Genomic DNA, 15,198 nt, shown 5'->3' on the forward strand with positions numbered 1-15,198 from the left:
TTATGACCAACAAAGAGTTATTGGTTGGTCTTAAAGGTGCTATTGGACTCTATTTTTTTGTTGTGCTACTTCAGACCAAGACGGCTACCCATTTGAATCCAGCATGCTGATGTGACTTTAGGGAGACCTCAGAACACTGAGATATTCTTCCTGATCCCGGTGAGTGTGTGTGGGAGGAGTGAAGGGGGAGGTCTGGGGAGGGTGAGGATTGCCCCTAAAGGGGTTTTTTTTGGGGGGGGGATCTCCCTCTGATTTATGAAACCCCTAAAAGGGGAAGAGCAATACCAAAGCAGCAGTCTGGCATCCCTAACCACAATATCAATTCTTGTACAAAGCTGGAAGTAACGTCAACACAGCAGGGAGACACTCTAGACTCCTAGGAGAACTTCAGCCATCTCCTGCAGGTTGGGAGCCTTAGCTCTACTCCAAAACATGTCGGGAAGCCTACCCGCGCCAGAATTCCCTGCCAATGTTGTAAAAGCAGACAGTGAGCAGCATGTAAACAGTGTGAACAATCTGAAGAAAGTTGACCAGGGATGGGTGGCAGGTGGGAGGTTGTCATCCTGAAAAGAGACCGGAGCCGAGCAGACTACTTACTGAGGACAGGTTCTCCTCTCTCCTCCGCCCTTGGCTGTGCCGATTGATGAAGGACCGCGCGGAGAGCTTGTAGTGGTTCAGCAGACACGTGATGACCACCACCATCACCATCATCACCACCACGATTATGATTATCTGCACAAACTCCAACTCGGCTGCAAGAGCAAGAGAAGGGGATGTCACCTCATTTGGAAACGTCTGGGTGAGAATTCTACAGCGACGCTGCTATGCAAAGCTAATGGAGACACATCATTGAATGGGAGATCCAGATATCCAAACCCACAAAACCCCCAGGCACATCCAGGTTACGGAATGTAGATACAAGACAAATAGCCATGGAGGCTCATAAACTATTTGTTCATTCGTTCATTCATGACTTTTCTTGTTCGTTCATAAATTCATTCGTTCGTTCCTTTTCTAGACCGCCCCACCCTGCAAGCAGGCCCAAGGTGGTCTGCAATATGCATTTCACATACAGAACATTATAAAATCACAGTTTATGCCCCAGGAGGGCAGTATATAAATGTAATAAATAATTAATATATAATAAAAATTTGTAGTGTTCTGCTTCTTGTTTATTTATCAATCCGTCTGCCTCTTTGTTTGCATCTTAGTATTCAGGGGACTAGCCAGGGAACAACTCTCCCGCCAGCTCTGCACCTACCAATAACCCATTGAACTCCTAAAACTAAATACGCGACAACCAGGCAGTAGCAGCTGAACACCTCCCATGCAGTTCTCAGGTAAGGGTTGATCCATAAAGTTGCTTTGCTCTTCAATGCATAGTGCCATTTGCAGTTACCAAGGAATGGCAATTTCTTGGATTCTGAAGGGGTCAGGTGTACAGCTAGCTCTGTGGTCACTGTCAGGAAAAGATCTAGGCCGGGGTTCTCCAACATGGTTGCCTATGGGCAACATGGCACCTGCCATCACCTTTCCCAGAACTCACCAAACATTTTAGAAAGTAAGTGGGGTAGGGTTGCCAGCTCTGGGTTGGGAAATACCTGGAGATTTTGGGGGGTGGAGTTGGAAGTAGGTGGGATTTGGGGCAGGGAGGGACCTGAATGTTGTATAATGCTATGGAGTCCACCCCCCAAAGCAGCCATTTTCTCTAGGGGAACTCTTTAGTCTGGAGATGACCAGTTATTCCTGGGAAATCCCAGGTCCCACCTGAGAATTGACATCCCTAGAACCAAATGGACTTTTTGCTCTGCACAGCTTCTGTAGGCCACTGGAGATTTGATTGGTGATGCAGATTTTAAGAAAATGTTGCTTTGGCAGCACCTGCCTCCACAGTACAAGGACTGTGGAGCTGAAGGTCAGCTATGGCAGCCATTTTGTGGCTGGCTTGGTCTCCTGTGGCAGCCATTTTGTAACTGCACCCGCCATGATGTGTCAGAATCCCAAGGTGCCTGCAGGCTCAAAAATGTTGGGGATCCCTGATCCAGGCTTTCTCTATTAGGGCTAGCACATGTGGGCCCTTCAGATGACTAAAGTCCACTGGACTGATAGGAACTCTTCAGCTTGACTGGATTTGCACATTCAGAAATCTCACTACCTGTTGGTTCAATACAATCGGCTATCAAGTGCCAGCTCAGGCAAAACAATCCTGTTACATCAGGACAGCTTAGATCTTATTTATTTTATTTATTTACCCCTCTCCCAGACCGGCTCAGGGTTGTGTACAACAACAACAATGTAGTCAATTAATTAAACATTAAAATGCATTTCTAAAAACATTCTAAACCTTTAAAGCGTATCAGTGTAAACAGTACAATCCCTTTAGGTGTTTTCCGTAGGGTTTTTCCCTTGGGGGACTGTTTGATGTTATTGGACCATTGGCTCCAACCAAAAGGTCTGTCTCATGGGCCCTAAAGAACTGAGACAGTTCCAAAAGGGCCCCGATCTCCTCCTCTCCTTGGTGTCCCCTTACGTTAGGTGTTCTCAACCAGGGGTTCATGAAACCCTGGGGTTTCTTGATGGCCCTGGAAGGGTTTCCCGAATGGGTGGGAATTAGTTACATGTTTTAATATATATTTTAAAGTTGTTAAATATTAATACAGTGATATAACCATATATTTTATTTGTTTCTCTATTACAGGGGTAGTCAAACTGTGGCCCTCCAGATGTCCATGGACTACAATTCCCAGGAGCCCCCTGCCAGCATTTGCTGGCAGGGGGCTCCTGGGAATTGTAGTCCATGGACATCTTGGGGGCCGCAGTTTGACTACCCCTGCTCTATTACAATTATATACCACCTCCCCTAAGGCTCACGGTGGTTCACATGGAACGAAAACAAAGAACAACACATCGAACTCCGTGACTATATTGAATAAAGGTAACAGTAATAATAATAGCAATAAACAGAGAAAATATCATTCTAACAAATAAACATTAAACAATCTAACAGACCCATGGTTGGTCAGCGTATGGGTTCAAGGGAGGGACATTCAGGAGCCCAGTCAACGTTGTTTAGCTTTGGTCAACCTCAACCAAATGCCTGGTGGAGGAGCTCCCTTTTCCAGGCCCTGCGGAACTGTTTTAAGTATGGTCATATTGACCTGCCCCCCCTGCCCAAATGGCCAATGATGGGCATGGAAGGAGTGGGAAAGGGAGGGTCCCCAGGTGGGCATGTACTGAGCTATGCTTCCCAGCCATATTCTGCACAATCAGGCCACTTCTGGGGTTTCTCAAAGACTGAAGAATGTTTCAGGGGGTTCTCGATGGTAAAAAATAAATAAATAAGAAAGGTTCTGGTAGTCAAACTGAAACTTCAGTTGATTAACCCACCAACTGAGGCTTGTGTTGACATCCAGCCTTTTCTCTCTCAGGGAAATGACTGTCAAGCGCGCAAAGAAGTCTTCTATACCATGCACTTTAAGCCCCACAGCCTAAAGAACATCTCAACCAGCAGCTGACCCCCCCCCCATTGCAAACCCTCCCTTGTGCGCCTAGCAAAGTCACTGAATGACACACAACTGACGGATACCAAAGTCTCGCCCTTCCGTTGGAAAGGGGGGGGGGAAGGGAAGCAAAACAAAACAAAAAACCCACTCAGGCTTTTCTTAACCTTCGCTGATTCCCGGTGGCATCCGCATACCAGACTTCCAGACGTAATTTAATTCAGTGCTCCAGTCAGCCAGCTGGCAGCAGCAACTTGAATGGCTAGAGCTGGCACCGAAGAGCATTGCAATAAAAAAACAAAAAGAGGGAGGGGGGGAAGGGATACAAACCACGCAAACCGAGCAAGAAAGCGACAACCGGCTACTAGTTAGCTTTCGTTTGGCTGGAGGAGGTGGACATGTTCAGCGAGTACAACACTGTGGTCAGGAGGATCCAGTTTCACAATCCCTGCAGGAGTGTGGCGGCAAGGATTTGACCCCACAGACATAGCCCCCTGTTGTTTGATAGGGATGATTATTTTGAAGATTGGGGGCCAAAAAGTCCAATAGCACTTTAGAGACCAATAGGTTTTTTGAGGTAGAGTCAAAGCTCCAAAGGGTCTCTTCAATAACTCATACTCGCAACATCTTGTTGGTCCCTGAGGTACTACTCGACTCAAATCGAGCTGTTTTGCCGAGACCAACATGGCCGCCCTCCAAAATGATTATATTCCCAAGCGGCTCTTGCCCCAGGAGGGTCTATTCTGCAAGCAGACATCGCAAGCCCTGCTCGGGTGAAACTATTGCCTGTCTGCAGGCCAAGGGATTAAGGCTGCCAAACAGAGAGGCTCACCTCGAACAGAAAGCGGTATGGGTTCCCCTCCTGTGCGCTATTAAGCCAGGCTCAGGGGGGTTTGCTGGGAATCGGCCAAGGTCACAATCTGGAGACGGGGTTTAGCCTCTGAAACCGTAACCGAGGAGTGGAAGAGTTTTCATTGGCACAGCTATCTCACAGATGGGCCGGGAGGGGAGGGGGGCTGGAAAGGAATGTGTGTTACGGTACATCGGTAGCCTATCGTTGGTACGTAGCCACAGGGGGGGACAGCGTGCAGCTCACATGGTGCAAATGTGCGTATTCTTTGGGACCTTCAGTGGAGTGATTCAGACTGGCTGTAATGACAGTCGACACCTGGAATGCACCACAAAACCTCCTTCTCAGCACTGTCGTGCGGAAAGATAATAGCCAGATGTCACAGTGAACGCACACCCCATCCTTTGGGTTACAAATGGCCCGCTTCCAGTAGGGGATTCCGGGCTGTCAGGGTCCGGGGTTTCTTGTTCCTTCTCCGCCACGATGTCGGGAGCTGAAGACCAGGCCAGGAAAGATAGTTCTCAGGATAGGCAGCGTCTCAGAACGGAGTCCTGTTGAATGACTTGCATTCAGGACTCCCGGGTTCAGAATAGTTTCCTCACTATGCTGAACCCCGCCTCCTCACAGACGCCGACTGCCCCATTTAAATATCTTTCCTCTCCTCGTCCCCACCTCCCGAGCCCTCAAGAACCTCCCACCAGTTCTTCCGGGTACACCTGTTCTTCATTATCTGTTCTGCCCTCACTTTGAGCCGGGCGCGACCAGTCTGTCGGCGTTCTTCGTTTCCTTTCTGTTCACTTTCCTCCTTTGTCTCTCCCGCGTATGGGTCTGTGGCCGCTGCCCCCTGTTCCCGAGAGACTGCTAGTCTGCCTGTGGGGAGAGGATCTTTGGCTGCAAGTCGGGCCATTCCCGACAGGGCTGCTGCTGATGTTTGTGGCAGGAGGAAGGAAAAGGATAGGGACTGCCTGACCCTCAAATTGATATAACTTTCAGGATATATTCTAGGAATTTCCCCTTCCCCCCATCTCTATGGCTTTTGCCATTTGGGGGAATTTCTAGAGCGTCATCCCGAAGTGACTTCTGAGTCAGATACGACTCTCCCCAGGCTGTGACAAGAAAACTCCTGAGGGCTGTGGACAGGGGCCCAGCAACTCTACTCATCCTGCATATATGTACATACTAGGGATGCCAATCTCCAGGAATTGCAGCTTATCTCCAGATTACAGAGATCAGTTCCCCTGGAGAAAATGCATCCTTTGGAGAGTGAACTGTATGCCTTCTACCACAGGGTATGACCTTTACCATAGATTCAAATGGGTAGCCATGTTGGTCTGAATAAATCTTTGTTGGTCTTAAAGGTGCTACTGGACTCTGATTTTATTGTTTTACCATAGAGTTTTTGACCAAATACCAGAGTGTCCCTGTGTTACCATTAACATGCAGATGTCACTTTGGGTGCACACTGGAAGTGATGCATCCAGCAATGCCAGTCTAGGGCTCTCTTCGCTCCCGTTAAGTCTCTCCGCTCTTTGCTGGTTGCCAGGGGCTACCTGGCAACCAGAGAAGTAGCTCTCACCCCTTCATCATCTTCGTTGGCCTCTTCTACACATTTTCCAGTTCTGAACTGCATGCAGTATTCCAGGTACAGGAACATCTGACAGAGTTTACTAAAATGCTAAGATGGAACAACTTCCCTTTCCCTCTAGGACATAGAGTGACCTTCCCTAGCCGCCGGGTCCAAAGCTGCAATCCGAAGCAGTCAGACCTGATAACTTGGTCCCTCTGCTTTTAAGCAAACAGAACACTTTCTGGAATAAATAACTCCAATGAGAGATTGGCAAGGTAAAGGAGGGGTGAGAACACTTAAGAAAAGGCATCAAATGCCACTCAGTTATGCTAACTATTTTTATCCAAGCTATGAACAGAGGAAAAGCCATGGAAACCATTTCTTTTTCTTTCTTTCTTTTTCTTTTTTTTGCTGTTGCAAAAATCTGCTCTTCGTTTGTAGTCAAAAAACAAGGCCCCTGCGCAGAGGACAGCGTATCACTTACTTGGGCAAAAGGTGGGAGAAAATCACTGGAGAGATTTCCTTCTGGCAGCTCAAGATGGTGAAGGGCCAATGAAAGCATATAAATTCCCAAACACATGGAAGGGCCACCGCTGACTCAAACACAGAGGCTTCTAAGTGACAGCTCCCGTGTCAGCCCTGGGATGGGCTTCAGAGATTTCCTGAGCCTCTTCCCAGGGCACCCAAAAGAACTCCAGTAACCATGAACCTCGTAAAAAAAATTATTTGCTTCTTTAACTTTGCATTAATTATTTTTGTTTTCACATATTCCCTCATCTGGACTGTCATATATACGTAGGGTTGACAGCTTTGGGTTCAAAAATACCTGGATATTTTGGGAGTGGAGACTTGGAAGGATAAAGTTTGGGGAAGTGAAGGACTTCAGGGGACGCTACAGACTTTACTCTCCAAATCAGCAATTTTCTCCAGGAGAACTGTCATCTGGAGATCCTTCCTTCCTTCCTTCCTTCCTTCCTTCCTTCCTTCCTTCCTTCCTTCCTTCCTTCCTTCCTTCCTTCCTTCCTTCCTTCCTTCCTTCCTTCCTTCCTTCCTTCCTTCCTTCCTTCCTTCCTTCCTTCCTCCCTCCCTCCTCACTTATCAATCTTATCACACTTTTAATTTATCAAATTATTTCTTTCATTTACAGAATTGAATGCCACTCCACTTTTCCCACCATCAAACCCTGAAGAGCAGCTTACTTTTCAAACAATATCAAGAATATGTAAATAACTCCTGTGACATCTTCCAGAAACCAGGCATCTATCCCAAAAGCTTCTGTCGCACGCACATGCTCTCATGAATCCCAAACTAAAATGGAATTTAAGCTCTGTGCAAGATTAAAAGTCAGCCTTAAACTTTCCTCCAAAAGGGCAAGACATAAGGCGCAGCCTTGTACGCAGAAGGCCCCATGTTCAATCTCTGGCACCTCGTATTAAATGATACGTTCTGTGGCCAAGGTTGCTACTCTGAGTTAGGAAATAAGGGGAGATTTTGGGGGTGAACCCTGAGAAGGCTAGGATGGGGGGCTGACTCCAATGGGGTACAATGGCATAGAGTCCACCTCCCATTTTCTCCAGGTGAACTGATCTATATTGCCTGGAGATTAGCCAGGAGAGTTCCAACCACCACCAGGAAGTTGGCAACTCTAAGCATGACTGGGAACATAAGTGATACCCTCTCCCCCCAACAATCAGTCTCGGTAGGCAACAATGGCTTGACTCAACCTTTCTCAACTTTTTTACCAATGAGAAACCCCTGAAACATTCTTCAGGCTTTGAGAAACCCCAGAATTGGTGTGATCATGCAGAATATGGTTGGGAAGCAGAGCTGTGGACATGCCCACCAGGGGCCCCTCCAGGCCCATCACTGGACGTTTGGGGAGGGGTGGGTGAGTCAACATGCCTATGTACAGTCATGCCACTTACAAAGATATATGTAAAAATTAATTAACTCTCACCCATTCGTGAAACCCTTCCAGGACTGTCAAGAAACCCTGGTTGAGAAAGCCCGGCTGAGACAGACCAGTGCTGATTTAAGCTCAGTTCTCGTTACAGGGAATGCATGCACCTCCTGCATATATGTGCATTTATCTGTTGGTAAGAAAGATGCGTCTTCACTTTGCAACTGAAACCTGGAACCGGTACCTGGATAAATGAGGGGTTTGTTTCACATGTTCAACTAAGGCACTATTCACAAGTGAAAGCCTGTATAATCCTTGTTCAGTGTACAGAGGATTATTCCATGCACATATTAAAAACATCTAATGTACATTGTACACCATACAAGTGTTCTCTGTAACTTGTGAACTGGGCTTTATTCTAAAGCAAGTCTGTATGTTTTTGTAACCACAAGCATGGGTTCTTCTTGTTCTACCATGTTGAACCTGATACATGATAAACGTCTTTTTTACTAGCCTCCTAGAGATTCACATGCTACCTATGTGAAGAGATATGTTCCTAACGACCAATCTACAGATCACTGGCAGTCTTCAAGCAAAGGTTGGATACACACTTTTCTTGGATGCTTTAGGATGCTTAGGGCTGATCCTGCGTTGAGCAGGGGGGTTGGACTAGATGGCCTGTATGGCCCCTTCCAACTCTATGATTCTATGATTCTAATCTAGCATCTGGCCTATGGGTTTTGTGTTCAAAGGCAGAAGGTCTCACAGAGCACATTAACAATGCAATCCAAAACAGAAACACATCATTCCAGTGATGGAGAAGGGTGCAGTTCCGCTTAGGATCACAATGTTTAGCAAATGTATATATGTGTGGATTTTTTGGGGGGTGGGTGGGGGTGGGGGAGTGTTACTAAAACCTGCTCTCCAGAAAGGCTGCAGCTGAAATATCAGTTTAGTACTCAGAAGAATCTACAGACTCCAAGTTTTGGGTTTTGTTTTGTTGTCAAGATTATGGGGAAAAATTGGCAGAGACATTGCCTCTCAAGTACTTGTCTCCTTCCCTCGTGCTGGGGTGCCCATCCACAATCTCTGCGCATCATGCACAGGCTACGAAAATATGGGCGTTCATCATCTTGTTTGCTTCCACATCTCCGGCACCTTTCCCCAACTCAAGATGCTACCAAGAGGTTCCCAAGTTGAGAAGGGGCTGAAGGACACAGTGGAAAATTTGCCCAGCAACACTGCATGGCTCTCCGTCTGCTTGCCACACACACTCTCTCTCTCTCTCTCTGGCTTTTCAGCACTTGAAGCCCATGTGCTGCTCCCCATTGAGGGAGTATCATAGCGTGCGCATATTGTTCCGCACATCTCCATATCCCTGCCGCAGCCTCTCACTGGGGATTGTCTGGAAGGCCTGTAAACAAACAGAGGCCTTTAAATCCCCTTACCACCACCACCACCACCACCTCCAAAACGGGGTGAGGAAGGGGGGAGAGAAAAAGGCAGAGCTTTCCTTTGTACTGTAATGAGATACATGTCCAAAACGTGGCACTGCGGGCGTGAAGGTTGGAGGGGATGAAGTGGGAACGACAAAGCCCAGTGGCACACAGGCCTCGTTCGAATGTTTAGCCCCTTTTGGGGGCGGGGAGGGGGGGGGGAGGAGGAGAGGGATATTCAAGGGCTCTGTTTGTAACAAAGACCCCTCCCCGCAGAAGCAAAAAGGCCGAGAGGCCACCAAATGCATGGCTTGCTGGGGCCTTTTGTCTCATCGCAGCCACGAGGGTTAAAGGTAACAGGAACCCGACTGGGGGATGGAGGGGGGTGGGAGGAGAGAACAGCCCCCTTGTCCTTGTGTTAACTGCTTTCGCCCGGGGTACGCTTGGCTGAGTCCTAGACAGCTTCGAGCTCTCTGGCAGACAGACAGAGAGCCTCAAGGGTGGAGTTCGGGCAGGCAAGTTTTTGGCAGTCGCATCACGCCCCGCCGGGCCAGAGAGAGGCCATTCACCACCGTCTGCCTGGTGGGAGAGTCGCGGGGGAGGGAGCAGCAGAAGTTCACACAAGAGCCCCATGGATATGTTGACTTCCCCTCCTCCCTCCCTCCCTCCCCACTAGCCCTCTTCTACGACTGACTGTCTGCCAGGGGTTCCCACAGACACTGTCTGCAGGCACACACATGCACATTTATGTATTATGTAGGGTTCCAGGGGTGTGTGTGTGTGGGGGGGGGGTGAATTGCTAGATCCAGGATGGGAAACTACTGGAGATTTGGGGATGGAGCCGGGGTGGGTTGGGGTGGCTAAGGGACCTCAGTGGGGTGCAAGATCATAGGGTCCACCCTCCAGGGTGGACCCTTCAAGCAAAGGTTGGATGCACACTTTTCTTGGATGCTTTAGGATGCTTAGGGCTGATCCTGCGTTGAGCAGGGGTTTGGACTAGATGGCCTGTATGGCCCCTTCCAACTCTATGATTCTATGATCTCTGTAGTCTGGAGATGAGCTGCGATTCCAGGGGATCCCCATATGTCCACCCACTTACAATCTGTCAAAACGTCAACTTGCCAACTTCAAGGTGGTACCTAGAGGTCTGCTATTACAATAGATCTCCGGATCACCAAGGTCAGTTCTCCTGGAGAAAATGGCTGCACTAGAGGGCGGACCCTAGAGCGCTATATCCTGCTGAGGTCCCACCCCTCCCCAGCCGCCACCCCACCCCAGTTTCCAGGTCATTCCCAACCCTGGACCCTAGGCATCACCCAGAATATTCCTTTCCCTACAGTCTAGAATAAAAGTGCATGATTTAGCTACCACATACATTTGTTTAATTCATTAATTCTGTACAGGATAATCTTAAATTTGAGCTATCAAGTAGAAGAAGAAGAAGAAGAAGAGTTGGCTCTTATATGCCGCTTTTCTCTACCAGAAGGAGTCTCAAAGCGGCTTACAGTCGGCATCCCTTTTCTCTCCCTCCCCCACACACCCTGTGAGGGAGGTGAGCTTGAGAGAGCCCTGATATCACTGAAGAAGAGTTAGTTCTTATATGTCGCTTTTCTCTACCAGAAGGAGTCTCAAAGCAGCTTACATTCGCCTTCCCTTTCCTCTAAAATAAATAAATGCCCCCCCCCCCCCCACACACACTGCTTTATACATTGGGACATTCAGGGAAAGTCTGAGATGCTCAGCTTTTCTTTTACAAAGACACACACAGAACCAGCGTTGCCATGACATAATGAGCATCCGGGAGACCAAGGTTCGAATCCCCACACTACCATGGGTGTCCTCGGGCCGGTTGCACACTCTCAGCCTATCACTGTCACGCTAAAACAGAGGAGCGGAGAATGACGTAAAACCACTGAGCCAAGCCCTGCTCTCCTCAGGCTCCACCTATAGAATCATAGAGCTGGAAGGGAACTTTGGGGCTATCTAGTCACAATGCAGGAAACTCACAACCACTTGCCCATCCACAGTGACCTCAATTCCATGCCCGGCAGAAGCCGCTGTGCATGGGCTGGTGTTTGGTTGATTGCAACCATCATCTACAACTAGAATGTACAAGACAAGCCAGCGGCCAATAACTGCTATAGCACGACAAAGACGCAACATCGAACGAGACCTGGACCCGGGCAAAGTGCTTCCTGCCAGTGAAAACAGCAGAAGCGGTGAAGAAAAGGAAAAACTTTTTGTTGCTTGGCCCTACACATCTGGTCCTCCTTGGGTCTTTCCCCCTTATTTCCTCTTTATTATTTCTTCTTTCCTTTCCTGATTGTGCTGTCTGGTTTTAGGAGGTAGTAAGGGGGTAGTTCGCGTTCCTAATACAATTATCCTGCAGCAGGGGACCCCAATTTAGCGTTTGTAGAAAGTGGTGGGGCCAGGTGGGGGGTTTGCATAGCAAGGTTTCTAATTGGCAACTGGAGATTTGATTGGCTGCCCAGGTTTGTAAAAACATTGCTTTGGCACCCGCTACCACCTCAGCACAGGATCTCCATCATGCAACTTAAGGTAATCTGCAGCAGCCATTTTGTGTGACTGGCTCTGCCTCCTGCGGCAGCCATTTTGTGACCATTCCGGCCACACTGTGGCCATCTTCAAATTGCGTTTGTATCCCGCTTTGCAAATTGATTTTTTTTCCCTGTCATTTCAGACAGACCTGTTTTAGTAACCAACTCTAAGCAGACTTTATTATCCTGTTCATACAAACCTGCTCGAATCAGGTTAGCAAAGCATGGCTGAGCTACTTTTGAGGAAAACTGTTTTCTTCTGTTTTCTACTCCTTCACTGAGCTTCTGAATTTTGGTCGAATATTCCAGAAATCTATCTTGCGCGTATATAAGATATGTTGTGTATATTTTATTTATTCTTCTGATTTCTAACCTGCCACTCCCGGCCTTTGGGGAGGAGGCGGGTAATAAATAAAAATAAGTGAATAAATAAGTGAATAAATAAGTGAATAATAATAATACTAATAATAATACTAATAATAATACTAATACTAATACATTAGTATTAGTATTATTATTAGTATTATTATTAGTATTAGTAGTAACTAATAATAATAATGCCAGCTCAAGGTGGCTTGCAACAGTTTAAATTACAATATTACAAATAACAGTAAAACCTAAAAATAACCTGATATTATGAAATACATCCTAACAGCATTGACAACAATCCCGCAAGTAACTCGATGTTCTTACTAACAGCACAGGGGTATTTTGGTTTAGGAAGGGCCCAAAATGACACTGAGGTACAGTCAGTATAGTTATTTCGCTCTTAGCTTAGGCCTTTTTTTAGCTGAGCTCATTGTGCAAGTGGCCAGCCTACCCCCTACTTCAGGAGGCCCTGGAACCTGAGAAGGTAATGCCTGACCTAACCCACCGCACAGTTTAGTTTTGTGTGGATAAAAATTAGGAGAGGGGAGAACAGTGTTATAAATTGCCCTGGGTCCTCACTGGGGACAGAAGTGAGTTATAACTATCTAAATAAACCAACTGTTATTACAGTACATAGGATAGTCTAGCACGCTGAAGTTCAAAGCTTGGGTACAAAATCTTTCATTACAGATTTATAACGAGGTACTTTTAGGAACTGCTCATCAGTCCGTTAAAGATTTGGGGATGCCTCAGAATTTCTGGTGAGGATATCAATGCACAAATAACACAAAGTGCAAAAGGGGAAAAGAGCCTTTCAGGGGACAGAACTGAGCTGCATCATTTATTATTCTGTTCATGCCTATTTATATTTTCTCTACCAAAAAAAAAAAAAAATCACCGCAACTCATTTTATATCTGGCTTCCCCTAATCATTGTCACTTTTCAATTAGAGGGGACCTCATTCCATTTTTCTTTGTAATTTTCCCCGGGGACGAGTGATAGATACACCAAGCTCTGTGTGACGGGTAAACGTAGCTTCGAAATGCAAAGTAAGGTCACACTAATTTAATTTAGCATAATTTTTTTAAAAAAAAAACCTCCTGAATACATTTCAGAAGGCAGGTTCAGACGCTGCGTCGAGGTGACACAACCTGGTTCCTTTGTATGTTCTGTCTAGACAAACACTGACAGTCTGGGAAACCAAGCAGCCGAGCAGCCGGAACAGGGCGCAATGCATAGATTGCTTTGCAAATAAACATTTCCCCCCTACCTTACACATTTCCCATAAGCTTAAGTTATCAGTTTTAAGAACGGAGTGGAAACATTCATCTATCACTAAGGGCTGTCTGTACTCCTACGACGGTCTCTGGAGCCTCACAATAGCCAGTTTTCTTCAATTATGGCTGTAAACCTCAAACCGCTTACTCCGGTGGGACTTGGTGAGGTTTTTGCAGAATATTGCGGTTCCTGCCTTACAGTGCGGTGCTGCGATCGCAGTTTTGACAGTGCAGTTCGGCCAGCACAAAAAGTGTTTCGCTGTTCATTGCACGTGTAGCCCGCTGCAGACCCACATGTTGGCACAAGCTTAAGCACCACAGCCCAGGGTCACAAGATCATCTAGTCTTCTTATGTTTTACTGAAATGAAGCTGGCCTCTGAACAACCAGTGGCTCAGAGGTAGAGCATCTGCTTGGCAAGCAGAAGGTCCCAGGTTCAAGCCCCAGCATCTCCAGTTAATAGAATTGGGTGGTAGGTCATGGGAAAGACCGCTATGGGAGACCACAGAACACTGCTGCAAGTCAGAGTAGGTAAGAATGACCTTGATAAACCAAAGGTCTACCTCAGCATAAATATAGCTTCAATCCAAGGTTTCAATCCACAACGAGAGGAGAGACACACAGCAGCAAGCCTGCCTTTAATTAACAGCAGCAGTGTTGATCATAAATTCAACCCATCAGATGGAAAACCACCGAACGATATGGGACAACAGGTTTCAAAATCCAAATTTCACTACAAAAAGGATGTGGACAAAACTGAGAGGGTTCAGAAGACAGCAAAGAGGATGATCCGGGGCCTGGGGACCAAGCCCTATGAAGATAGGTTGAGGGACTTGGGAATGTTCAGCTTGGAGAAGAGGAGGTTGAGAGGGGACAGGATTGTTCTCTTGAAGCATTTGAAAGGTTGACACCTAAAGGAGGACAGGGAAAGGTTCCTGTTGGAAGCAGAGGAGAGGGCCCGGAGTAATGGCTTTAAAGTTCATGTACAATGGTACTGCCTAGATATCAAGAAAAATATTGTCACAGTAAGAATAGTTCTAGCGTTTTCTTGGCAGACTCAACACAGGGTGGTTTGCCATTCCCTTCCCCAGTCATTAGAGGGCGTCACCCCAAGGGTCAGACATGACTCGGTGCTTGCACAGGGGATACCTTTACCTTTAAGAATAGTTCAAGAATGGAATTAGCTGCCTAAGGAGGTGGAGAGCTCCCCCTCACTGGTGGTGTTCAAGCAGCAGCTGGACAGATACGTATCCTGGATGCTTTAGGCTGATCCTGCATTGAGCAGGGGGTGGGACTAGATGGCCTGTCTGGCCCCTTCCAGATCTACAATTTTATGATTCTAAGAGAGGTGATTGGATAAAGGGGTCTGGGGCAGTGATGCTTTGTATTTTTGGTGCTTGGGGGGCAACAGTGGGAGGGCTTCTCGAGTCCTGTCCCTGCTGGTGGACCTCCTGTTAGCACTCAGGGTTGGGCTACTGTGTTACACAGACTGTTGGTCTGGATGGGAGGCTGACCTCATCCAACACGGTTTTCCTTACGTTGTTGTGTTCATAAGATTATTATGCCCACAGAAGGTGGGGAGTGGCCAAGCAGAGAAAGGTCACCTTTTACATATTAAGCAATTTGGAAACTTTGACATCAGTAAAGTTTTGTTCAGAACAGCAGCAATGGAGAATAAAGCAACAGGAGATTGCTACTTCAACAAAGATTCGATATCCAAATAAAAAACTGGAAGAACATGC

At 47.0% G+C, this 15,198-nt stretch overlaps 1 protein-coding gene across 3 annotated transcripts in view; it reads right to left on the reverse strand.

The window, feature by feature from the left end:
- Positions 1 to 15,198, reverse strand: part of PMEPA1 (prostate transmembrane protein, androgen induced 1) — a 93,270-nt gene that overhangs the window by 17,174 nt on the left and 60,898 nt on the right. For all 3 annotated transcript variants that reach the window (XM_077335700.1, XM_077335698.1, XM_077335699.1), the window contains one exon: positions 598 to 752. In XM_077335700.1, coding sequence (XP_077191815.1) covers positions 598 to 711 — 114 coding nt within the window. In that variant the 5' untranslated portion in view covers positions 712 to 752. The remainder of the gene's footprint in view (positions 1 to 597; positions 753 to 15,198) is intronic.

The sequence above is a fragment of the Paroedura picta genome, chromosome 4, assembly GCF_049243985.1.
Source record: "Paroedura picta isolate Pp20150507F chromosome 4, Ppicta_v3.0, whole genome shotgun sequence".
NCBI classification, from domain to species: Eukaryota; Metazoa; Chordata; class Lepidosauria; order Squamata; family Gekkonidae; genus Paroedura; species Paroedura picta.